Source organism: Hylobates moloch, unplaced genomic scaffold, assembly GCF_009828535.3.
Source record: "Hylobates moloch isolate HMO894 unplaced genomic scaffold, HMol_V3 SCAFFOLD_9, whole genome shotgun sequence".
In the NCBI taxonomy this organism is placed as follows: Eukaryota; Metazoa; Chordata; class Mammalia; order Primates; family Hylobatidae; genus Hylobates; species Hylobates moloch.
Window position 1 is genome coordinate 112,817,261 of NW_026652284.1, and position 23,860 is coordinate 112,841,120.

General features: G+C 45.6%; 1 protein-coding gene across 1 annotated transcript in view; it reads right to left on the bottom strand.

Annotated features, from left to right (window-relative positions):
* KCNQ3 (potassium voltage-gated channel subfamily Q member 3) overlaps positions 1-15,574 on the bottom strand; it is a 349,042-nt gene extending 333,468 nt beyond the window's left edge. The window contains exon 1 of the mRNA XM_032760454.1: positions 14,625-15,574. Within this exon, the coding sequence (XP_032616345.1) occupies positions 14,625-15,010 (386 nt within the window). The 5' untranslated portion in view covers positions 15,011-15,574. The remainder of the gene's footprint in view (positions 1-14,624) is intronic.
* Positions 15,575-23,860: the final 8,286 nt, after the last annotated feature.

Below are 23,860 nucleotides of genomic sequence, written 5' to 3' on the forward strand. Positions count from 1 at the left end.
CCTGGCTAACATGGTGAAACTCCATCTCTACTAAAAATACAAAAAAAAAAAAAAAATTAGCCAGGTGTAGTGGTGGGCACCTGTAGTCCCAGCTACTCGGCAGGCTGAGGCAGGAGAATCGCATGAACCCAGGAGGCGGAGCTTGCAGTGAGCCGAGATCGCGCCACTGCACTCCAGCCTGGGCAACAGAGTGAAGCTCCGTCTCAAAAACAAACAAACAAAAAAATAGTGGGCATAGTGGCACATGCCTGTGGTCTCAGCTACTTGGGAGGCTGAGGCGGGAGGACTGCTTTGAGCCCAGGAAGTTGAGGCTGTGGTGGGCCATGATTGCACCACTGGACTCCAGCCTGGGAGACAGAGGGAGACCCTGTCTAAAAAATAAATAAATACATGAAATAAAACAAATAAATGACATAAGTAAATAAAAGGAAAGAACTAGTCTGTTTTATTTGGTGAGAATTGCAAATATGTGACCATACCATAATATTAACAAGGAGAAAGCTCCTTTCCCCAAAGGATAATGCAGGCAGTGACCAGGCTTTGTGGTGCTTCTGAGAACACTCTAATTCCAGAACACAGTAAGAGCTTAGAAAGTTCAGCTATCATTAGATACCAGGCATTGCATTTACATATTTACAAATACTTTTAATTCACTTTTTTCCTAAATGACAACCCTAACTGAAAAATTAATGAAGGGGAAAAAACACTAGAGAATCATCACAAACCTTAGGCTTCAAGACTTCCTTTACTTAAGAATCACTGAGAAAACAGAGCCACATATTGTGAGCTTTAAGTCACAGTATTGTCTTTACTTATGAACCAGAGGACGACTACCAGTTGTCATTGGCACCCTTCCCATACCTCCTCAGGACTCACTCCCAGCCCCTGCCAAAAGTAGCCTCAATGTGGCATGTTTGTCTAAGAAGTTTCTCTGCCCCTGGGAGCAACCCTTAAACAGTTATGGCTGGAGTTCAAGGACCATTCCTGGCTGTTCTAGATCGCATTCCAGGGTCCCTAGGAAGACTGAGCCTCAATTGCCCTCATGGTAACCTGCTTAATGACACATCCTTATAATCTACTTCTTTCCTGTCTTATTTCACTTACTTTCCCCAATTTTACTAAATTCTCCAATTTTTCTTGGAATCACCTCCTAAATCATGCATTCTCAGTAGGGATGCTATTGCATTCCAGGGGGCAAAATTTGTTCTGGGAGGATAGAGTGAAAAAATCTTACCCTTTTTATACTTTATATAGAAAGCCCATATAAACACACAGTTTACAAAGAAATACACAGTGTGTCAGTAGTATTAACATTTCATAGGTGGGGGCAATTGGGAAAAAAAGTCTCTAAAGACTCCTCAAAGGGGAGATAATGAAAACAAGATAGAGCAACTGTGTGATAAATAAACCACGTGCCCTGAGCCGCCTGCCTCAGTGTCGGCTTCTGGTGAAACACAAACCAAGACAGAATGCCAGCACTCATCCCCACGCTCTGTTGGCCACGGTCCGGTGCTCCGTTGCTTCACTTAGCTCTTTAAATAACCTGGAAGGCAGGGAAAATTATGTCCATATTTCAGATGAGCAAACTGAGGCCACTAGAAGAAAAATGAGTTACAGAGACTAGAGAGCAAATCAGCAGAAGACTCAAGGTGAGAGCTTGGGTTTCCTGGTGGCTGGGCGGGTGTTCCCTGGGCTCTCAGCCACACCTTAGAACTATCTAGAGTGCCTAGCCCATGGCACAGAGAAATAACACTACAAATAAATGTAAGTGGCTGTTAATAATAAAAATAAATCAGGTCTCCATGAATGGAACAAACAATGGTGCTACTCCACAGGTGACTTTATAAACCACCCAGTGGATAAAAACATTAGTTGTCATTAACATGGAGGTTTTGAATGCCCCAACTCAAGGCTGAGCTCAGTGGAGTCCAGAGACTATTTTATAGGACTCTTGGTAGAGAACTAGATGGGAGGCAGGGGAAGGACAGAAAAAAGGTGGATCTTAGCTCTGGGATTTCAGCAGAAAGAGAAGCCCTCCTTGGCAAGAGTCCATGTAGGGATGCCTGATCCCTCAGCCCAACCTGCGTTTAAACTCCTCCTTCTGTTCATTTATAAACAAACACCTCACCTCACATAGATCAATAAGAAAATGTGGCCCTGAGTGGTAACTCATCTTGCCCTTGAAAGAAAACATTCTGAACAAATATCCCTAGCTTTTCTGAGATAAAGTGAAAGACCCCATCAAGCAAAACTACACTTCGGACAGGATTGGACTTAGATCCCAAGGCAGCTGTGAACCCAGAGGAAACCAGACTCTTCTGATGGCACACTGCTGTTGGAGGCACGTGGGGAGGCCAGTGTGGCTGAATGGATGCCAGCCTCGCACGAAGACTTGGTTTGGGTCCTCCCCTTAGCAGCACCACCTTAGGCAAGTTTCAAATGTCCCTGGGTCTCCGTTTCCTCTTCTCAAACTTCCCTTCCAGCTCCAACAGCCTCTGATTTTTCTAAGCTGTCAAGTGCCTCTCTCTGTGCTGGGACCATAAATCCCATAAATTGCTGCAAAGTAACTGCTGATTAGTGTGATTAGACTTGCTGATTATTAAGTAGTGCTGGTTTCATTTTTCAGACTGGCATTACCAGGGCTTCGGAGAAGCATCCATAGCGGATACATGAGACAGCTGATATGAAGTGAGACGAAGCGGAAGCTGGGATTGGAGGGATAGGCAGAAGGAGAGAGATGAATAGTCCGACTGGGCTAAGTGATTTTCCATTAGGACACGTGGCCTGGGCTAGATGAGTATATTCTCCTAGCCCAGGACTTTCAAGTCTTGTTGGATAAGATTTCACTCCATCTCTCCAATGAGACACCATCAAGGTAGAAATAAACTTAAACTGCTGTAATGAGTTTACAAAGAACCTAAGGGGTCAAAGACAAAGAAGTTCTATGCATATTCTGCCTGCCTGCCTTTGGGTAGGACACCAGCTTAGGAGAACCAGGTTTGGTGATTTGCAAGCAGGCACCTGCTGTAGCTGTTTAAGCAGGTTACCCTGACATTGAACAGATGGCGGTGTTGCCCAAGAGGTGATATTATAAACTGTAAAATGATGTAAAAGCATTAGTTATTACTAATATGCTGGTTTTAAAGGGCTCAACCCAACTGTTACACTCTTGCAGAGTGCAGATAATTTTACATGACTCTTAAAAAGGCGCGCATGGAGAGGAGAGAAGGTTCCCAGCCCTGAGGTCTGAATTCAGTATAGAGAGAAGCCCACCTTGGGGGGAAGCCAGCCACAGCCCATGTATGGGATACCCCATAAGCCAGCTGCTTAAGTTCTCACTCTTACTTAGTCATACACTACATGCAGGAAGCAGTCTTGCTCTTGAGCTGTAACCCAATTTGTTCCCTAGAGAAAACACTTCAAACAACTCTTCTATCCCTTCTGTGGCAGAATGAAAAGTCCCATCCAACAAGGCTACAATGTGGATGGGATTTGATGTGCATCCTGTGACATCTGCAAAATCAGAGGGGGCCTCAAAACTTCACATTGACTTCAATTTTCTTATCTCCAAACCTATGACTCTCTTTGTCTTTCCAAAGGGTGATCACCTTGGGGAAGCTAACATCCCTATAGACACAGGTGCTGAGGTATATGGTTAATAGATGCCCAATAAAAGTAAGCAGTGATGATCAGGTGATGCAACATAAACAGAAATGTGGCAAATCTGTGCATGGGAAGATGCTTGAACCCAATATAGACAAGGTCCTAATTGTGGGGCCCACCTGATCCTTCTACAGCTTTAGGAAAATACTACCTCAAGATGCTGCCACTCATGCTCTCTCACACATTGTGGCTCTTACACCAATTATATGCAGCAGGTATTGCAATGCCCATTTTGCAGACTGTATGATAGGTGAAGTGCCCACATCACACAGTTAATGCTGCTCTCCTGAAAGCTCACCCAGTGCACTCTGACAAACCCAGAGCTGTCTTGGGCTACCCAAAACCAGAATTACAGGGCGTGGCATCTAAAAAGGGTTTTTACTCAGTCCACATTTGAAGATCTTTTCCTTGCTTCCCTTGACACTGTCCCACTTGTCAAAAGATGAAACAAATCTTGTTTGCATTCTGTGAAGACCTCCAGACCTAGACCAAAGAGAAAAACGGAGCAGGGACCCTGATTGGTGGGAAAATACCATAGGATCACGCTTGATTTATGAAACTTTTAAACATTTATGAAATTTTAAGAAATGAATACAAACTTGAAAGCGGGAGCTTCCAAATAATGCAAGAATAATTTAGCATTAAATTGAAGAAAATTTGCATTCTGTTCTCCAAGCAGGAGAGGGATACCAGGCATCACTTGGACAAACAGTAGTACTTTCATCTCATCCCTGGCTGCTTAAACCTCCCTTGAAGAAGTCTCCTTTGTACAACACAGGAAGGTCAGTGATGTTTCCTTTTCCTGCTCTCCTGAGGTTCCTAATTTGCATTCTATTACTGCATTTGCTAGACTCTTTAAATTTAGTCATTTCCAGTCTCTCTCTCCATACAGAAAGAACTGTGGCTCATCTCCCTCAACAGCCTGGAACAAGGTTTGGCAACAGGGTCTATACACAGAATCCATGAATCCAAGAAAACCCATTCAGCTCAGCCAACAGTTCTCAGCCTGGCTTCATGTTGGAATCACCTGAGGGCAATGCCTGTCATCGGGACTCATGTGTATGCTTTGTGTGTTTGTGTGCGTTGAGTCTTCTTCTTTTTAAACTATTTGTAACCTTTTTATTTCTAAAAGTTTTTTTAAGTTAAAGGAATAATATAACATACATATATATTCTCTTTACCTGGATTCACCAATTGTTAATATGTTTGCCACATTTTCTTTTTCTCTTTCTCATTCTGGGTGTGTGTATTGTGTGTGTGTATACACACATGCACTCATATTGTCTGTATGTGTGCTGAACCACTTGAAAGTAAGTTGCAAACATCATGACTTGTCTCCACTAACTATTGCAGCATGCATCTCTTCAAAATATAGAACATCCACTTACATAACCACAATGAAATGATCAGACTCAATAAATTAAATTTTGATACAATAATGTTATCTACTATGGAGGCCATGTTCAACTTTTCTTAATTATCCTTATATAATGTCCCCTGTTATTTATTTTTTTCAACTGGAACCAATCAAGAATCAAGCACTGAATTTGGTTGTTATGTCTCTTTAGCCTTCATTAACTGAAACAGTTTCCCTCATCTTCTTTTGTTTATTTGTTTGTTTGTCCATGACATGAAGCCTTTGGAAGAGACCATTCCAGATATCCAGCAGGATGCCCCACAATTTGAATTTGTCTATTATTTCTTTATGATTAGGTTTAGATCATTTTAGGCACCATTGCAGGTATGTTGTACATTTCCACTAAATTACGTCAGAAGGATGGGTTAGTATGTCTCATTATACACAAGTTTGATAACTTTTATTCAGGGGGAGTCTGCCAGATTTCTCTCTTATGGTACCTTTTTGTTTGGGTGATTCACATGCATGCCAAGGTTTGAGAGGCCCGGCTACTCAAAATGTGGTCAGCAGAGTCACAGCATTGGTTTCCCCTGGGAATTTGTCAGAAATGCAGCTAGCTATCAAGTTCCTGACCCAGGAGGGAAGAGTTCTGGTCTCCCTTTGTTACTCTTCTATTGAGTACACCATGACATGGGGAAAGAAGCACCAGACAGGAGTGAGGATTCAGGTGTGACCCCAGCTGTGCCACTTCAGTAGCTTTAAGAGCCTGGGCAGATCTCCTAACTTCTCTTACTCATTTATAAAAGAGAGCCACTGCTTACCCTCCAAGTCAATATGGATGGCCTCAGATGATTGCCAAGGGGAATGTGCATGGATTTCATGAGGGTTGCAAGAAGGCAGCAGATTAGATATGATCAAGAAGAGAAGCAAAAGAGAGAAAGTATTTACTAAATGCTGATAATGACATGTCTAGGTGTTTTATATCCATCATTTCAATTAAATTTCACAACAATGCAGAATAATGAAACGACCTCTATGCCTTACCATATACAAAAATCAACTCAAGATGGATTAAAGACTTAAAAGTAAGATCTGAAACTATAAAAATCCTTGAAGAGAATAGAGGAAACACCTTAGGAACCTGGTCTCGGCAAATATTTTATGCCCGTGACCTCAAAAGCACAGGCAACAAAACAAAAAATAGGCAAATGGGACTATTTTCAACTAAAAAGCTTCTATGTAGCAAATGAAACAATCAACAGAGTGAAGAGACAACCCCTTAAATGGGAGAAAAAATTGAAAACTATTCATTGACAAGGGACTAATATCTAGGCTATACAGGAAACTCAGCAGTTAAAAAACAAATAATCCCGTTACAAAGTGGGCAAAGGATATGAATAGATATTTCTTAAAAGAATACATATATATGGTCAAAAGATACATAAAAAGATGTTCAATATCACTAATTATCAGGAAAATGGAAATCAAAACCACAATGAGATATCATCTTACCCCAGTTAGAATGGTCATTATTAAACAGGCAAAAAATAACAGATGCTGATGGGGATTCCGAGAAGAGCAATTCTTACATACTGTTGGTGGGAATGTAAATTAGTACAGCCACTACGGAAAGCAATATGGAGATTTCTCAAAAAACTAAAAATAGAAATATCATACCATCCAGCAATCCCACTACTGGGTATTTATCCAAAGGAAAAGAAATCAATGTATTGAAGAAATACCTGCACTCTCATGTATATTGCAGCAGTATTCCCAATAACAAAGCAAGGAATCAACCAAAGGATCTACCAATGGATGCACAGATAAAGAAAATACGGTATATGTACACAATGGAATACTAGTCAGCCATGAGAAAATGAAATCATGTCATTTGCAGCAACTTGGATGGAACTGGAAGTCATTATGTTAAATGAAATAACTCACACACATAAAGACAAATATCACGTGTTCTTACCCATATGTGGGAGCTAAAAATGTTGATCTCATGGAGTCCAGAAGAAAATGATAGATACCAGAGGCTGGGAAGGATGAGTGTGCAGGAGTAGGGGTATAAAGAGAGGTTAGTTAATGGGTACAAACATTCAGTCAGAGGGAGTAAGTTCTAATGTTTAATATCAGAGAAGGGTGACTATAGTTAACAACGATGTATTGTATAATTCAAAACAGCTAAGAGAAAGGACTCGAAATGTTCCCAACACATAGAAATGATAAATACTCCAGGTGACAGATGCCCAAACACCTTGACTTGATTGTTACACAGTCTACCCATGCAATGAAATAGCACATGTACCTCATAAATATGTACAAATATTATCCATCAATTTAAAAAATTTTACAACAGCCTTGGGATGTAGGCATTATTATCTTAATATTAGAAATAAAGAAGTGGAAACTCAGGAAGGTTGAGCAAATTATTCCAGGTTACACAGAAGAAACAGTAGAGTTAAATTCAACCAATGTTTGACTCCAAAGATCATGCTCTTACTGCTGAATAAAGAATGACAACTTATCAAAATCCTTGCTTCTCAAAATGAGAAGGAAATTGGCAATACTGAGGAAGGAAAGGCAAAGAAAGATTAGTGGGATGAAAAAAGGTGAGAATTGATTGAGAATGGTTAAGAAAACCAACATCAAGTGGTAGATGAGAAAGAATAAAATACATGGGAGCTGAAAAGGAGAATGAGCTAAATAGAGTCAGGGAAATGGAAGTGCCAAGATAGTTGAAATCAGCATTGTCTAGAGAAAAACTGATGTTACTTCAGTAATGAATTGCAGTTTATAGGCATGGCTAAGATACTGCTGGAGGGATTCATTCTACTCTGGCTTGGAGGTTGACCAGATGACCAAATTCTGAGATTTCTGCTAAGATTAACAAGGTTGTCATTAGAGTATATGTTCCATTAGGTAGAGATTGTTTTGTTTCCTTTTGTTTTGTTTGTTTATTTCTATATCCCTAATATCTAGAAGAGTTCCTGGTACAGAGAAGGCATTAAACATATCTATTAACTGATTAATGTTAACAACACAAATAATACTGAATGTTTCTTCCATGTAAAGTGCTCTTAGCTTCACAAGAGCCTATAACTTACTGACAGCACTTGTCAGATGAAGAAACTGAAGCCTAAAGATACAGCAACTTGCCCAAGACCATACCTGCTATAAGAAGCAAGCAAGTTTGGAGGCCCAAATTTCTCTTACCTCCAAATTGGGAAGACTCTGCATTACTGACAGCATTAAGTGGGCATTCAGTGTCTCCTCCATCATGAAGACCATAGATCTTCCTGTCAACATACTATGTCCACTAGGCAGGCCCTTTATGTTCCAGAGCAGCTGCTGGCTCCATGTGTCTCGCTACCCAGTCTTGCCTGCTAGATGTCCCTGGAGCAAGCATACCTCAGAATGCAATCAGTGGGTATTTCTTGTGACCATTTTCCCTTGGTTTGTCAACAGGAGAGTGATTGATCACAGCTGGCTGTGGCAAGATGGTCAGGGCAGCAGGATGCCTATCCAGTGCCAAATGAGATGAATGCCAAGATGAAGCCAGCATCTTTTCACTAACAGGCAAGGAAAGGGGAATCCCTGGACAGCCTCAGGACAGTCACAGTATCAGGTATGTATGACTTTTGAGGAGATCCCTATTCAGAATTAACTAATGTATACTGAATGCCTAGTGTTGGGCTAATTGCATTCATATACACTATTCTTTGAGCCTAAAAACCACCCTGTGATAGGGTAGTGTAATCATCCTCAATTTATAGGTCATCCCCAACTTGATTCCTGTAAATTCACAGAGACATAAAGCAGTCCAGACGTGAACTCCAAGTCTAGCATGTTTTTCATAAAATCAGAATCTCTTTCAGCCATAAGGTTAATAAAACCAGAGAAGTGATCACCCTCACTCAAGTTAAAGCATGGTCTCCAATCTTGTTTTCTCTCCCCATAGTCCACTTTTGGACTTCTAAGAACTATTCTTATAATTAAAGTCCTGTAATGCTGGCTTTGACTACTTACTGTTACTGTGATAATAGTAAAGCTATTGCAGCAAAGTCTTGATTAACCAGAACCCTTAGAGAATTCTCACATGCATCCATTCAGCAAATGCTTACTTAGTACCTACCATGCACTCTGCAGCCTGCTGGGGAGTGGTAAGGTTACAGGAGAATAAGCAGCTCCCACTCTCAAGTAGCTCTCAGCTCAACAGGGCAGACAAGCAGCGATCAATCAAATGCAAGGTACAAAATTCTATGCCTGGGGAAGCTGGGCCAAGGTGAATGGGAGTCACCAAGTGAAAGTAGGGGATGGGCATTTGATATGGTTTGTCTCTGTGTCCCCATCCAGAACTCATCTCAAATTGTAATCCCCACGTGTTTCCAGAGTGGTCTGGTGGTAGGTGACTGAATCATAGGGGTAGATTTCCCCCTTGCTCTTCTCGTGATAGAATTCTCACAAGATCCAGTTGTTTGATAAATGTGTGACTCTTCCCCTTCACTCTTGCTCTCTCTCCTGGCACCACGTAAGACATTCTTGCTTCCCCTTCTGCCATGATTGTAGGTTTCCTGAGACTTCCCCAGCCATGCAGAACTGTGAGTCAATTAAACCTCTTTCCTTTATAAATTACCCAGTCTCAGGTATTTCTTTATAGCAGTGTGAAAATGGACTAATACAGGAAATTGGTACCTGGAGTTTGGGGCACTCCTATAAAGACACTTGAAAATATGGAAGAGACTTTGGAATTGGGTAATGGGCAGAGGTTGGAACAGTCTGGAGGGCTCAGAAGAAGATCAGAAATTGTGGAAAGGTCTGGAACTTCCCAGTGACTTACTGAATGGTTTTGACCAAAATGCTGACAGTGATATGGACAATGAAGTCCAGGCTGAGGTGGTCTCAGATGGAGATGAGGAACTTATTGGGAACTGGGGTAAAGGACACTCACGGTATGCTTCATCAGATACTGGTAGCATTTTGCTCCTGCCCTAGAGATCTGTGAAACTTTGAACTTCAGAGGATGATTTAGGGTATCTGGTGGAAGAAATTTCTAAGCAGCAAAGCATTCAAGAGTTAACCTGGCTTATTCTGAAAACATTCAGTTATGTGCATTCACAAAGGGATGGTTTGAAATTGGAACTGATATTTATAAGGAAAGCAGAGCATAAAGATTTAGAAAACTTGTAGCCTGACCATGTGGTAGAAAACAAAAACCCATTTTCTGCAGAGGAATTCAAGCTAGCTGAAGAAATATGCATAAGTAATGAGGAGTTGAATGCTAATAGCCAAGACAACAGGGAAAATGTCTCCAGGGCATGTCAGAGAATTTTGTGGCAGCCCCTCCCATCACAGGCCCAGAGGCATAGGGGGGAAAAATGGTTTCCTGGGCCAGGCCCAGGGCCCCACTGCTCTGTGAAGCTGCTGGACTTGGTGCCTTGTGTCCCAGCTGCTCCAGTTCCAGCCATGGCTAAAAGGGAACAAGGTACAGTTCAGCCCGTTGCTTCAGAGTGTGCAAGCACTGAGCCTTGGTGGCTTCTGTGTGGTGTTGGGCCTGTGGGTGCACAGAAGACAAGAGTTTAGCTTTGGCAACCTCCACCTAGATTTCAGAGGAGGTATGGAAACACCTGGATGTCCAGGCAGGAGTCTGCTGCAGGAGTGGAGCTTTCATAGAGAACCTCTGTGAGGGCAGTGCAAGAGGAAATGTGAGGTTGGAACCCCCACACAGAATCCCCAATGGGACATTGCCTAGTGGGGCTGTGAGAAGAGGGCCACCGTCCTCCAGACCCCAGAATGGTAGATCCACAGACAGCTTGCACTGTGTGCCTGGAAAAGCCACAGGTACTCAATGCCAGCCCATGGAAATAGCCACAGGCATTGAACCCTGTAAAGCCACAAGGGTGGAGCTGCCCAAGGCCATGGAAGCCCAAGCCTTGCATTAGGGTGGCCTGGATATGAGACATGGAATCAAAGGACACTATTTTGGAGCTTTTTTAATGAATGCCCTGCTGGGTTACAGACTTGCATGGGGCCTGTGGCCCATTTGTTTTGACCAATTTCTCCCATTTGCAATGGGAACATTTACCCAATGCCTATACTCCCATTGTATCTTGGAAGTAACTAACTTGTTTTTTTTTTTATTTTACAGGTTCATTGGCGGAAGCAAATTGCTTGTCTCAGATGAGACTTTGGACTTGGACTTTTGAGTTAATACTGGAATGAGTTAAGACCTTGGGGCACTGTTGGGAAGGCATGATTGGTTTTGAAATATGAAAAGGACATGAGATTTGGGAGGAAGCAGGGGCAGAATGATATGTTTTCGCTCTGTGTCCCCACCCAACTCTCATCTCAAATTGTAATACCCACATGTTGTGGGAGTGGCCTGGTGGGAGGTGACTGAATCATGTGGGCATATTTTCCCCTTGCTCTTCTCCTGATAGAAGTTTCAGGAGATCTGGTTGTTTGATAAGTGTGTGGCTCTTCCTCTTTGTTCTCTTTCTCCTGCCACCATGTAAGATGTGCCTGGCTTCCTCTTCCCCTTTGCCTTCCTCCATGATTGTAAGTTTCCAGAGACCACCCCCTCCCACCTCTGCCAGCCACGCAGAACTGCGAATCAATTAAACTTCTTTCCTTTATATATTACCCAGTCTCAGGTATTTCTTTATAGCACTGTGAAAACAGACTAATACAGCATTTGAGGCAAAAGAAGCAAGGTAGGGGTTTGATTGATTTCCATTATTTCCTGTATTCTACCTTTAGGAAGGAGAAAAAAAAAATCTCATCTCATGGACCTGGTTCATTTTAATTTAAAAAAAAAAAAAGCATCCACTAGATTGTAGGCCCATGGTAAGCCCAATTTCCTGGGCCCGTTGTGCCATTAGCCATAGCCCAGAACAAAATAATGGATGCTTGAAAACATAAATTTCAATGCAAAATCCTGAATCATCAAGGAAAGGTTCAATTACGTTCACTTGACTGGACTGTCTCCTAAGCTGCAGGGAGGATGTACTGTGCATGTACTAAGTAAGTATGCTTCAATATTAGGAGTTCAATGGGAATTCAACACAGGTTTTCCTGTGTAGCTCCCAATTTATCAGAATCCGCAATCCCACCACCACCCCAGTTCATCCTCAATTTTCCTAACACCGTGGCTTCCTGAGTTCTGACCAGCCCCCAACTTGATTCTACACTCTCATTTCTAGCAATTTGCCAACTGAAAGCTAGCAAGGGGAGGCTGAGGAATTACTCACAGCCCTGCATTAACAATGGGTAAAGGGGCACCCAGTGACGCTCAGCAAAATACCCGGGGTCCCACAATTGTTGGCAGAGGATCACAACTGGAATCTTGGCTCAGAAACAGAGTGAACCCACTGCATTCAAATGTGAGCTCCAGGAACCTTAGCTGTGTGATCACGGAAAGCGATTTTCTCTCTTGAGGTTTTCATATCTTTATATAACGGAGATAATAATTTCCATCTAATAGTACTGTGTGAGAATTAAATAAAATTAGTACATTTGCATATTTGCATATATATGTGCATTTGCCTATATAGTTCCTAGCTAGGTAACTGACTTTCCTCTCACAAAATCTTAAATTTTCCTGGATCCTTTTTGGGAAACAGGCCCAGGTTTTGGCATTATCAAATCTGCTTCCAGGTGATGGAATAATTCTAGAAAAAAATAAAATTGAGGCTCAGTCAGTAACGGCTTTAGCTATTCCCCTCCCCAGACTGGGCAAGGCAGGGCTGGAGGTGCTTGCTGGGAAAGGTGGGAAGAGAAGAAAGAGGGAGCCCACACGCTTCCATAGGACCCCCAGGTTTTTCAGTCAGTATGTGCTGAACGCGATGTACATGTGAAAGGACACGTGAATCCTTGTATGACTGTGTGCACTCAACGAACTTCTTGTGCCTTTTTTAACTATCACATATTTCAGTATTCACTTCAATTTAACTAAACATATTGCTAGAGACAGAGAGATGAATGTATTTTAGTGCTTTTTTTGCCACCTAAAAAGAGCAAATGAAACAGCAACAATTGTTAAGCCGTCTCTCCAGCCAGACTCCGACCAACACCTGCAAATAGACACACACACACACACACACACACATACTCATACAAATACCAACATCCACGTTTCTGGGAAAATGCCCCACTCCCACCCCACCCTTCCTGCTGATTCCTTAGTTTCCGGGAAGGCACCCTCTGCCGGCTTGGTAACCTCCTTGAAGAAACCTGTTGCTAAGTCTGAGGTCCTGTGTGGACGCCCCCATCTGGTGGCCGAACCTGGGAAAACGTTTCCAACCAAGGAAAACTGGCAGGTAGTGTAACTAACTCCAAAGCTCCTGAGCCCTTCCGACCACATCAGTCATGGGTGAATTGGAGGAGAATAGAGATGAAAATCCACTGCTAAGCGCTTGGGGGATGGAGGGGGGAGGGGGGGTGTTGCCAAGGTCATAGGCAATTCCCTGCCAAAACCCTGGTACAGTACAGCTTCCTAGAAGCAGCCATCAGGAAGACTAAACCAGAGCCAGGAGGCACAGCTTGATGGCTGGACGTGCCCTGCCAGCTCCGAGATGGGTGCTGACAGCACAGATTTCCAATCTTGAATAAGGAGCACTCCCACCATCCTCTCCCCCCTCCCAAATACGGGTGGATTTTCCATCCCCAGTGGCAGGTGCAGAGGGAGTTCCTTCTTCCTTCTGGCCATGCATTTACATCCGGACTAGCAAGGAGATTCTTTCTAGGAGAACAGTGCCTGGGCGCAAACCTCCAGGCCAAGCCCCTTACATTCCGGGTGCCCTAGCCCAGCCAAAGCAGGAGAAGCGGCAGCGACTGAGGCTGAGGGAATATCGGATCCTAAATCAAGGAGATGTTTCAGCCGAAGGAGTCCCCGGCCCCCTCACCACCTGGCTCTGTGAAGCCCCAGCCCCTCAGTGTAGGCTTAGACACACACATTCCCATTCACTTCCCTAAAAGGAATCCTAGGACTTGCATTTTGGCCAGTCCCAGCTCCCAGTCAGAGCAGCACCAGGTTCTTCTCTGTACCAGTACCCAGCGATCAGAAGGGTGGCACAAGCAAGCAACAGACAGACACACACACACACATTCCCCACTATGGGCGGTGCGCACCCCTCCCATCCCCAACTAAACTCAGTGGTGATCCCAACAGAAGGGATCCACCCGAAACAGAAACACAGCGCTCATGGGAGGACCCGCTTTATCCTCTTCAACCCTCACATTAATTGGGAAAACCCACATAATTCTTTTAAGCTTCCAAATCAACACCCGGAGAAGATGTCATAAATGCGCACCCGCGCGCGCACACATCCGCCCAAATCAGCAGGGGAACCACGCTTCGTTTTTTAAGCCCCCGGTGTGGAACACCCGGAGAGCAGCACACACACACACACACACACACACACACACACACACACACACGCACACACACACACGGAAAGGCGCGCTGAGGACGGGCTGGTCTCCCGTTCAGCGGGAAAGCATCCATGGGTCTTAAAGCCCCAGAGACTTCTCAGCTCCAGCCCCGACCCTAAGCCCCCACGCGCGCCGCCGCCGAGGGCGCCCCGAGCGGCCGGGTACTCACACCAGCGCGTGGTAAAGCAGCGCCCAGCCCCGCGGTCTCTCCAAGGCGTCGTAGATCAAAGTTTGGATGCGCCGGTACTTGGCGTTGTTCCTCTTGACTGGGCGGCTCAGCGGGGTCTTGGCCAGGAGCCCGATGCCCTGCGGGGTCCTCCGCTGCCCCTCGTCGCGGCCGCCGCCCTCCAGCAGCAGGGTCCCGTCTTTGTCGGCTCCGGCCCCGAGCGCCAAGGTGACTTGCTCCACGTCGCCGGGCGCCAGTCCCACTTTCCGCTCCTCGTCGCCGGCCGCCGCCGCGTCCCCCCCGGCTGGGTTAGCGGCCCCGCCGCCTCCGCCGCCCCCGTCGCCGCCGCTGCCAGCCGCCCCCGCCGCCCTGCGCGCCTTGAGCCCCATCTGCCTCGCCCCCGCCGGCCGCTTCGCCTTCTCCTCTGCTGCTCTGGGAAGAAGGGGCGCTCGGGGTGCGTGAACGAGGCGGCGGCGGCGGCTGCAAGCCCGGGAACTCCAATGCCATGATCCGCGCGCCCCTCCCCACCCACCCCCCCAAAAGCAGGCAAAGGTGGGCCCCCTGGGGGGCAGGGGAGGCCGGGCAGGGGTCAGGGGGTCACATCCCGCGCGGGTCAGCCGCAGGACCCCGAGGGTCGCGGGCCGGGGGCTGCGGAGAAGCTGGGAGGGCGCGCGAGGCTGGCGCGGAGGCGCTAGGGCGCGCGGCGGCGGGAGCCTGGAACAGGCGCTCCGGGGCGGCGGCGGCGGCGGCGGCACCCAGGCCGGCGAGCCCGAGAGAGCATCGCAGTTTATTTACAAGCCCGGCGCCAGCCGCCCTCCCGCCCGCCAGGCACACGCGCCGCCGCCGCCGCCTCCTCCCTCCTCTGCGCTCCCACCCGCGCCCCTCCCCGCCCGCTCCAGCCTCAGTCTGGCAGCACCAGCGGCAGCGAGCGCGCCGCGGGCCGAGCGCACGCCGCGTCCCTCCCTCCCTCCTTCACCGGGGTGGGGCCCCATTGTCCCGCCCCGTCGCGGCGGGAGGCCTGGGCGGCGGCTCCCCGCCTCTTCCCGCCGACCCCCACCGCTGATTGTCTGGGGACCCCGGATCGCCTGGGCTACCGCCGCCCCCGTTGCAACCAGGCACTGCGCTGGGCGGCTGCAGAGCCCGGCTCCTGGAGCTCCCGTGGGCGTTGGGGCTTCCCCTGGATGGGGCGTGACGGGGGGCAGTTGGGGGAAGAAGAGGAGGGGAGGAGGGACTGGGGGGTTGTCGCCCACCAAACATTGGCTCCGTGGTTGCAGCTTTATGAATTTCCCTCACCCCCGACCCCTGCTCCTCGGCTTCAGAGGTAAAATCCAAGTTGTTGGGTTGGTCAAGGCCAGGCGCACCGCGAACGCACCCGCTCTGTGGTAGCGAAGCTCGTGACTCCCTCTTCCCTCTTCCCTCTAGTTCGTGGTTCATGGTGGATGCCGCGGCCCTCTCCTCCCCCAGTCTTTGAATCGCACCTTCACCTGTCTGGGTGGGCAAAGGACTGAAGAAATGCAGTCAGAATCTTTGAGTCCTGCTTTGCTCCCGACTTGCACCCAAGTCATTCACTCTCTGGTCCAAATTTCAATTCAATCAACCAGTCTGTAACCCCTCATGAGCTTCCCTGGCGAAGGGTAGTGATCTCTGTCCTGAAGATATGAGGTCTCTGCACTCCTAAGACCTCCGTCCTAGCCGGTGGAAGACAATGAAAAGACAAATTTTAACAGCAGAATTTCCAATATTGGTAAATAGTATGTGGTAACAAAGTAGAGTGCTGCGCTATAGTGACTGGGGGAGTCTCTCTAAACTGGCTGGTCGTGGAAGGCCTTATTGTGGAGGTGATGCTTCGAGGTGAGACCCTAATGACAAGCTGGGAGCAACTATGTAAATGTCCAGAGAGCCCTCCAAACAGCACAACAGCAGGTGCAGAGGGGAAGGGTGGCTTGAGCTTAATGAGAGTAGAGGAAAGTGAGGCCACAGGCAAAGGCTAGATCTTGTAAGACACTGACAAAGGACAGGAGCATCCTGCACTTCTTCCATGACCACCGCCATCGGGGGAGCCTTCGTTCCTGCTGCCCCGTGGCACCTGTGGCCTCCTTTCCTTCCCACTGTCTCACCTCATGTCTGTCAGCTGGGGTGAGAGACACGGGGTGAGGGGAGACCCTGTGAACAAAGCCAAGGATCTATCCCTAGTATATAAGAAAAGAGGAATCAGACCTGCAAGAACACCAGCTCTGGATTTGCCTGGAGAAATTGGCCAAGGAGAGCATAGGAGACAGAGAAGGGAAGAAGGAAGGGAATGGAGTAGGAATGTATGGGCTGGGGCAGGGGAAGGGTCAGAGAACCACCACCCTACAGAATGACTGTCAAAGGGGAGAACCTCAAATGCGGTCTCCAAATCAAGAAGGGAGGAGTTTCCAGAGGAAGTTAAACTGTAAGACTGAAATCATTAAAACAGCGTGGGATCGGTACAAAAATAGATTCTCAGTGCAACAGAATTGTTTGTCCAGAAACAGACTCCAGTATGGGAACTTAATATTAAACGGGAAGAGTCATGACAAGAACCCCAGGGGAAAAGGCTGCTCACTGGTTGATGGGTTTTGTGAGGATTATAGGAAATAGCACATGGAAACGTGGCAGTGCACAGTAGGACCCCCCTGTACGTCTATGAATAGATTAATGCTCAGCAGTGAGTTGGAATAAGTAACCAGTCCAGCAGGCTCTGGAAAGAAGAAAAAGCCCAAGGAAAGGGAATTGCTTAGATTAGAAATCTCCAAATGGGAGCTGGGCACTGCAAAGCCTCCTCCTGCCCACCTGTTAACCCTGCCATGCCCAACACACCAAACTCACATGTATTCTTCCTGTCCTACTCCCATCCCAACTAACCAGGAAACAATCTTCCCCTTTATCTCTGAGCACCTTTTCCAAAGTTGCTGTTCTCCTTCAGTCTTTTCCTGTTTTGTTCATTCATTACATTCATCACTGCCAAAAATGATCGCATTTACATTCTGTTTACTTGTTTACTGTTATCTTACTAAACAAGAGCAGGGACTAAGCATCCTAGTTTTGAATCCTGGAAGTGTGTCTGTCATATCACAGGCTCTCAATCTGTGTTGACAGCATGAATACATGATGAATAAGTGAATGAAGGGTGTAAAGCTCTCAGCACGATGCCTGGCACACAAGCATTCCATATATGTTTGTGGGTGAGATTTTTGTTTGGTTTCGTTTTACCATTGTGAAAGTCTTCATACTTAGGAAGTCTTGCTGCTCCTTTATGCTCCTTGCGACTTAAGAAACATGATAAAAACATTCTGACAGTATTTAAAATAAAAAGTCTCACTAGATAAACATAAAAAGAAGACGAGTCAAGGAATGTGGAAAGAAGATGTGAGAATTTATTATTGTGCAATTAATCAAAAGTTCAGATTCCCAGAATGACAGTTTGGATCCTCAGGTACATGAAGAGACTTCTATTTTGATGGGAGCTTCAGACTGTCAAGTATTACAATTTAAGATAAGATGCAGGGGCTATTTTCATGCCTCCCACAAAAGATGAGGTTAAGTCAATAACAAATTCGTAACTGAGCCAACTAAACTCAATGATAGGGAAACTGCCAGGTAGTTGAGTCTAGGAAATGGAGTTGCTTCGATGGTTTTGTAATCCAATGGCGAGCAGTGTTTAGGTTTCTAATAGGGGCTTTGGAAATGTCATGAAAAGCAGGGTGTGTACTGAGTGTCATTGGAGGAACTGTGTAATCACAGCACTCCATAGCCCAGGTTTCAGCTAAAGAAAATCAAACATCCTATATCCCACTGGAAGGAAACTTCTCAGAGGCCTAAAGTCCCTGAAAGCCTCAGGTTCCAGATGAACATGGCACCAAAACAAAGAGTTAGCGACACACTATCAACAAGGACAACAATGAGGCATTCCTCTACTGGCTTTGAGCCCCAGCTCAAAGTGTAACATTGAAAACCCACCCGCCTGCTTCCCCTCCTCCAAGCCTTAGCTTTCATTTTTGCTTTTCTCTTTAGCTGGTCTTCAACTCAATGTATAGGCGAGATGTCCAGGTAAACCCTCTCTCCCTTGCAGGTAAGGCACTTCCTGGGAATGAGTAAAAAGAGAGAGACAGAAGGGCTTTCTCTGAGCCTACATTTCTGCCTCTGTAAATCCAGGGTTGTAAGCATCTCATCATAAGGTGATACTCCAGTGATGGTTATTATGACTGTCATTGAATGAGTAGGACAGAGTCTCAGGTTCACAGGCATATGCAAATGGTGGTCCTGCCTGCCCCTCTCACTCTGTTCCCTAAACACATTAAATAATTGCTTTAGGCCAATTTTAAATTTACTTTTATTATTTGTTACACAAGAAATGCAAAGTAGTTGTTAGGATATTATGAAATGTAAATCAGCCAGAAGGCAACGGTGATCATCTTGTTACCCAGAAATACCTCTGTGAATATTCTGATCATGACTACTGCCAACAGGACTGAAGCATGCCTGACCTGCAAGCATTGGAGATGCTCAGCCCCCAGTGGGGCACCTTCCCTAGGGGACCAGTCAGCCACCTGGTGGCAAGTTGTTACACTGGACCTTCCAAACATGGGCGGGGGCGGATATGTGCCATTACTGGAATAGACACATATCCTGGGTACAGAATTGCCTCTCCAGTCCTCAGTGATTCTGCCAACAACACCATCCATGCACTTAGTAATGCCTCATTCACCGTCAAAGAATTCCACATGAAACTACTTCTGATGAAATAATTTGTCCCCTAAATGCTTACTCTGGACCTGGGTATAAATCTACCTCTCAGAGGAGCCAGTGAGACAGGTATTTGTAGCCAAAAAGAGCACTCTTTGCTTGTTTGGAGGAGACAGGACCAGCTCTAATTCTGGGTCTAGGAACAACCCGGGCCAAAAGGAAATATGTTTGGGAACAATGGATCCCATTACTACTCTATATGCATTTTTTATTCTTGAAAACCCAATCTCAGCAAATCCTCAAATTTGCTGCCCTCTTCTCTTCCTCCAGGTCTTCTTTTTGTCTTCCCCTTTCCTAGACTTCATGTCACTGTACACTAGGACAGAGGAACTCTTGTTCCCTTACAGGTGAGAAGCTTTCCTGGGAAGGAACGAGAAGAAGCTAAGGAACACCCTTGTACATGTCACTCAGCAGAGGAGGACAGAATAGATTTCAGCATTTAGATCATCCTGGCTCTGTGGCTTTACGCTTAGTGACCTCAAACAAGTTGCCAGACTTATTTCTAGCCTGCTTCCTCAGCTGTTCAATGGGACAATGTTTCTTATCCTCCCTGCCTCAGACTTGGTCTGAGTATCATTCCTCCCAGGATCCATGTTGAGGTAGGGCTTTGCAGCCTGTGATGTACTGTGCGCATTGACTACATTACTGGAAGGCATCTGACACAGCATCGTGGAAGGCACTCAAGTCAGGTATGATGGGGAATGAATAAGCTCCAAGCCAAATGGCGCGCACCTTCTCTCCAGATGGCAATGATTAAGGGGCTTAACTTAGATTGTTCTCAGTTGGAAAAGTGTTTCTTTTCCTGCCTCACATTTGCAATTTTTACATTAACCTTTAAATTAATGTTGCATGTTTCTTAATGTCACTTTTGTCTTTTTCTTTTAAATAATTATGTTGGGTAAAATATCCAATTTATCTACTTAACGAATTCTTTCATTCATCCTTCCAGTGAGCATTCACCGATTGCATGTTTTATGTGTTGCTCTCCATCAATGAGAAACAGAAGAAAAAAGTTAATTCTATATTTAGTTGCAAAGATGAGCTAATAAAATGCAAAACAATTTACTCATCTTTCTACAGTCATTGCTGTCAATGACCTGGCTCATGATAGACGCTTATTATCATAATAATATTTATCGTGTGCTCACTCTGCACTTGGCACTGGGCTGAGTGCTATACATAGATTATCTCATTTAATCCTCACAACAAGTTATGAAATAGGCATTATGGCTATTGCTTTTCATATCAACCATGATGAAAATTATACTTAGGTTAAATACTGCACCCAAGTTTACATGACTAAGAAATGACAGCCCCAGGATTCAAGCTCAGGTGATCTAACTCTGGAACCTATACATTTAACTACTACAATATATTATTTCCTGAGAACGCTATTCCAGGTGGCAGGTACAGTGTAGGCAAAGGCTTGGAGGCAAGACAGAGAGTGGAGTTTCCAGAGAAAGTGGTTGTGATGGTTGGAGGCAAGCGTGGATGGAGCAGAGGCCACATGGGGAAGGCCTTCATATATATACCAGGCTTATGGACTTGGGGGTCATGAGTTACTTTAAGCATAAACTGACCTAATCCCAGGTGGTTCCACAAAGGGCTTTCTGACAACTCTGTGGAGGAGAGGTTGGAAGTGAGAAAAATCAGTTCAATCAGAGCAAGTACAAGGCAGAGCCCAGCTGAGAGGTGTTGAGTCCGATCTTGGAGAGGAGGGGCTGGCTGCCAGAGGTATTTAGAAAAGAATATTGCCAAGAATTGCCACCTAAAAAGACAGGGCTGGGTCATGGGTCACTTTGCATTTTAGAGGCAGAAACAACCTCCCCACAACATCGCAGCCTCCTGCCATCCTGACTGTGGGCTCCCTGCTAGGCTGAGCATCCTCTTCTGGCTCCAGTAATTGGCTCCCTGGGCAGTCTGTTCCTTTCTCTTCACCAAATGACACTCCTTCTCTTTGGGTCCTGATTGTTAAAACACCCAGTTTGCCCATGTCATTTACATATCCCAATTATCCGTTGCCATTTTCCCACTAATGAGCCCATGTGCCTGCGTTTAAGAGCGTCTGACCCAGAGTCCACTTGCTCAAGGGGGCTGAAGGCAGCACGCACAGACGCTATTCATAGTGCCTTCAGACAAAAAGGGCTGGGGCCGTTTTTCTTACCTCCCTCTATTAGGGCTGGACTGACTCTCTAGACAGCAGAACTTTATGCCTCATTACCCCATCCCACAGACACCACGATGCTCAGTGTACCTTGGTTACAAGAAGAAAAGCACCATGCCAACTGGAGAAGCACTCTGTGTTCCTCCTGCAATCATAAAGGGCCCATTGTGCCCTGAGGCACAGGCACAGATCCTATTAAAGCCAAGGCCTTCGTAATCTCCAGCTCAGAATTCTTTGCAGAGGGGAAGCTGATGTTTGTGTGCTAAGCCACTGGCCAGGAGATGATGCTGAATAGGGAGAGTTCAGGCTTTTGAGACCGCCTCCCCTGGGTAGGAATCCTGTCCCTGAAAAATGCTAAGTGTTTGACCCTGCACAGGTTTGATAACCAGCCTTAGTCTCACCTGAAAAGTGGAATAACAATAATCACCTTGAAAGTATGTGTCAGGATTAAGGGAGTTAACATCCGTCAAACTTTAGCACGAAGAGGCATTCATTTCATATTCATTGATATAATATGAATGGTACCATATTCATTCTTACTATTTCATCCAAATGAGAAGAGAACTTTCAGGTATGAAGCCCAAGGTTGCTCTAGGTTCTGTGACAGTGATCCACATTTTGTATCACAACCCAGTCCACATAATAGAATACACATAGAACTAACTGCAATGATATTTTCTATTCTATATGTTATAAAATGCTGACTGCAAGCTATAATTGTTTGACAGCACTGCCATAACAAAATCCCACAGACCAGGTGGCCGAAGCAATAGGACTTTACTTTCTCGGGGCTCTGGAGGCTGGAAGTCTGAGATCAAGGTGCAGGTAGGATTGGTTTCCCCTGAGTCCTCTCTCCTTGGCTTGCAGATGGCCGACTTCATGCTGCATCCTCACACGGTGTTTCCTCTGTGTGCATGCCCCCTGGTGTCTCCTCCTGTGTCCAAATGTCTTCTTATGAGGACACCAGTCAGATGGGATTAGTTCCTCCCCTAATGACCTCATTTTAACTCTATTGCCTCTGTAAAGGCCCTATCTACAAATATGGTCACATTCTGAGTTCCTGGGTGTTAGGGCTTCAATGTGTGAATGTTGGGGGGCCCATCACATGAAATCAGCCCGTCACATGAACACATTACAGTGACTTCACATTTTACTGAGGGTCATGAATCTGGCCTATAAAATGTTAATCCAGTTCAATCTTCAGCTAAGCTATTTGGTTTCTGCCTGAATATCTCTATTATATGGGGGCTCATTGCCTCCCAAGAAATCCCATTGTTGAATAACCAATATACTCACCAATTGCTGAGTGTATGTTCTATGGCCAGACCCATGCTAAGCATCTTCTTTACCTCATTTAGTTGTCACAACTGCCCATCGATGTTGGTGTTACACAAATATACATTCAAGAATATGTGTGGCCGGGTGCAGTGGCTCACACCTGTGATCCCAGCACTTTGGGAGGCTGAGGCAGGTGGATTGCCTGAGCTCAGGAGTTCGAGACCAGCCTGGGCAACACGGTGAAAGCCCGTCTCTACTAAAATACAAAAAATTAGCCAGGCGTGGTGGCATGTACCTGTAATCCCAGCTGAGAGAGGCTGCCTGTAATTCCAGCCTCTTGGGAGGCTGAGGCAGGAGAATCACTTGAACCTAGGAGGCGGAAGTTGCAGTGAGCCAAGATCGCACCATTGCACTCCAGTCTGGGCGACAAAGCGAGACTCTGTCTCCAAAAAAAAAAGTGTGTGGATTGCTCAGAGTCAGAGAAGAATATGTGAGCAGAGATTCAAACTCAGATTTTTCTCCAAAGCCCAAAAGATGATGTCTGCATTATTGGAAAGTCCTTCATGTTGAGATGAAAGTTTCCCAAAGTAATGTGAATATCAAAAAGATGATAAAATTCAGGTGTTTCATAGGAGGCCTGTGATTCCAGAAATTTTTGGTGTTTGAAGACCTAGGATTCCATTCCAACCTAAGCACTTTCTAAGTGGCATTGGGGAAGTGATGTCAGTTTTCTTGTACTTGGTTTCCTTCTCTGGAAATGGAGAAGGAACAAGTAACATCTACCTCTTGTGCTCATGGTGAGTTTCAAAGCTCACTGTAGAGACCCAAAGGTCTCTATCTCAACCTGTCTCTATCTCAATCTCTGTCTCTGTCTCAGTCTACTGAGGTTATTGCTGCATCCCAGCTGGTTCCTTGGGCTATATTCTCACTGCTGCCTAACCAATTACTAATCTCTCTGAACTTCATTTCCTATTATGATGATTATCCTTGTATTATATATTATCCACATAATAATGACTTTCTCAGAAGA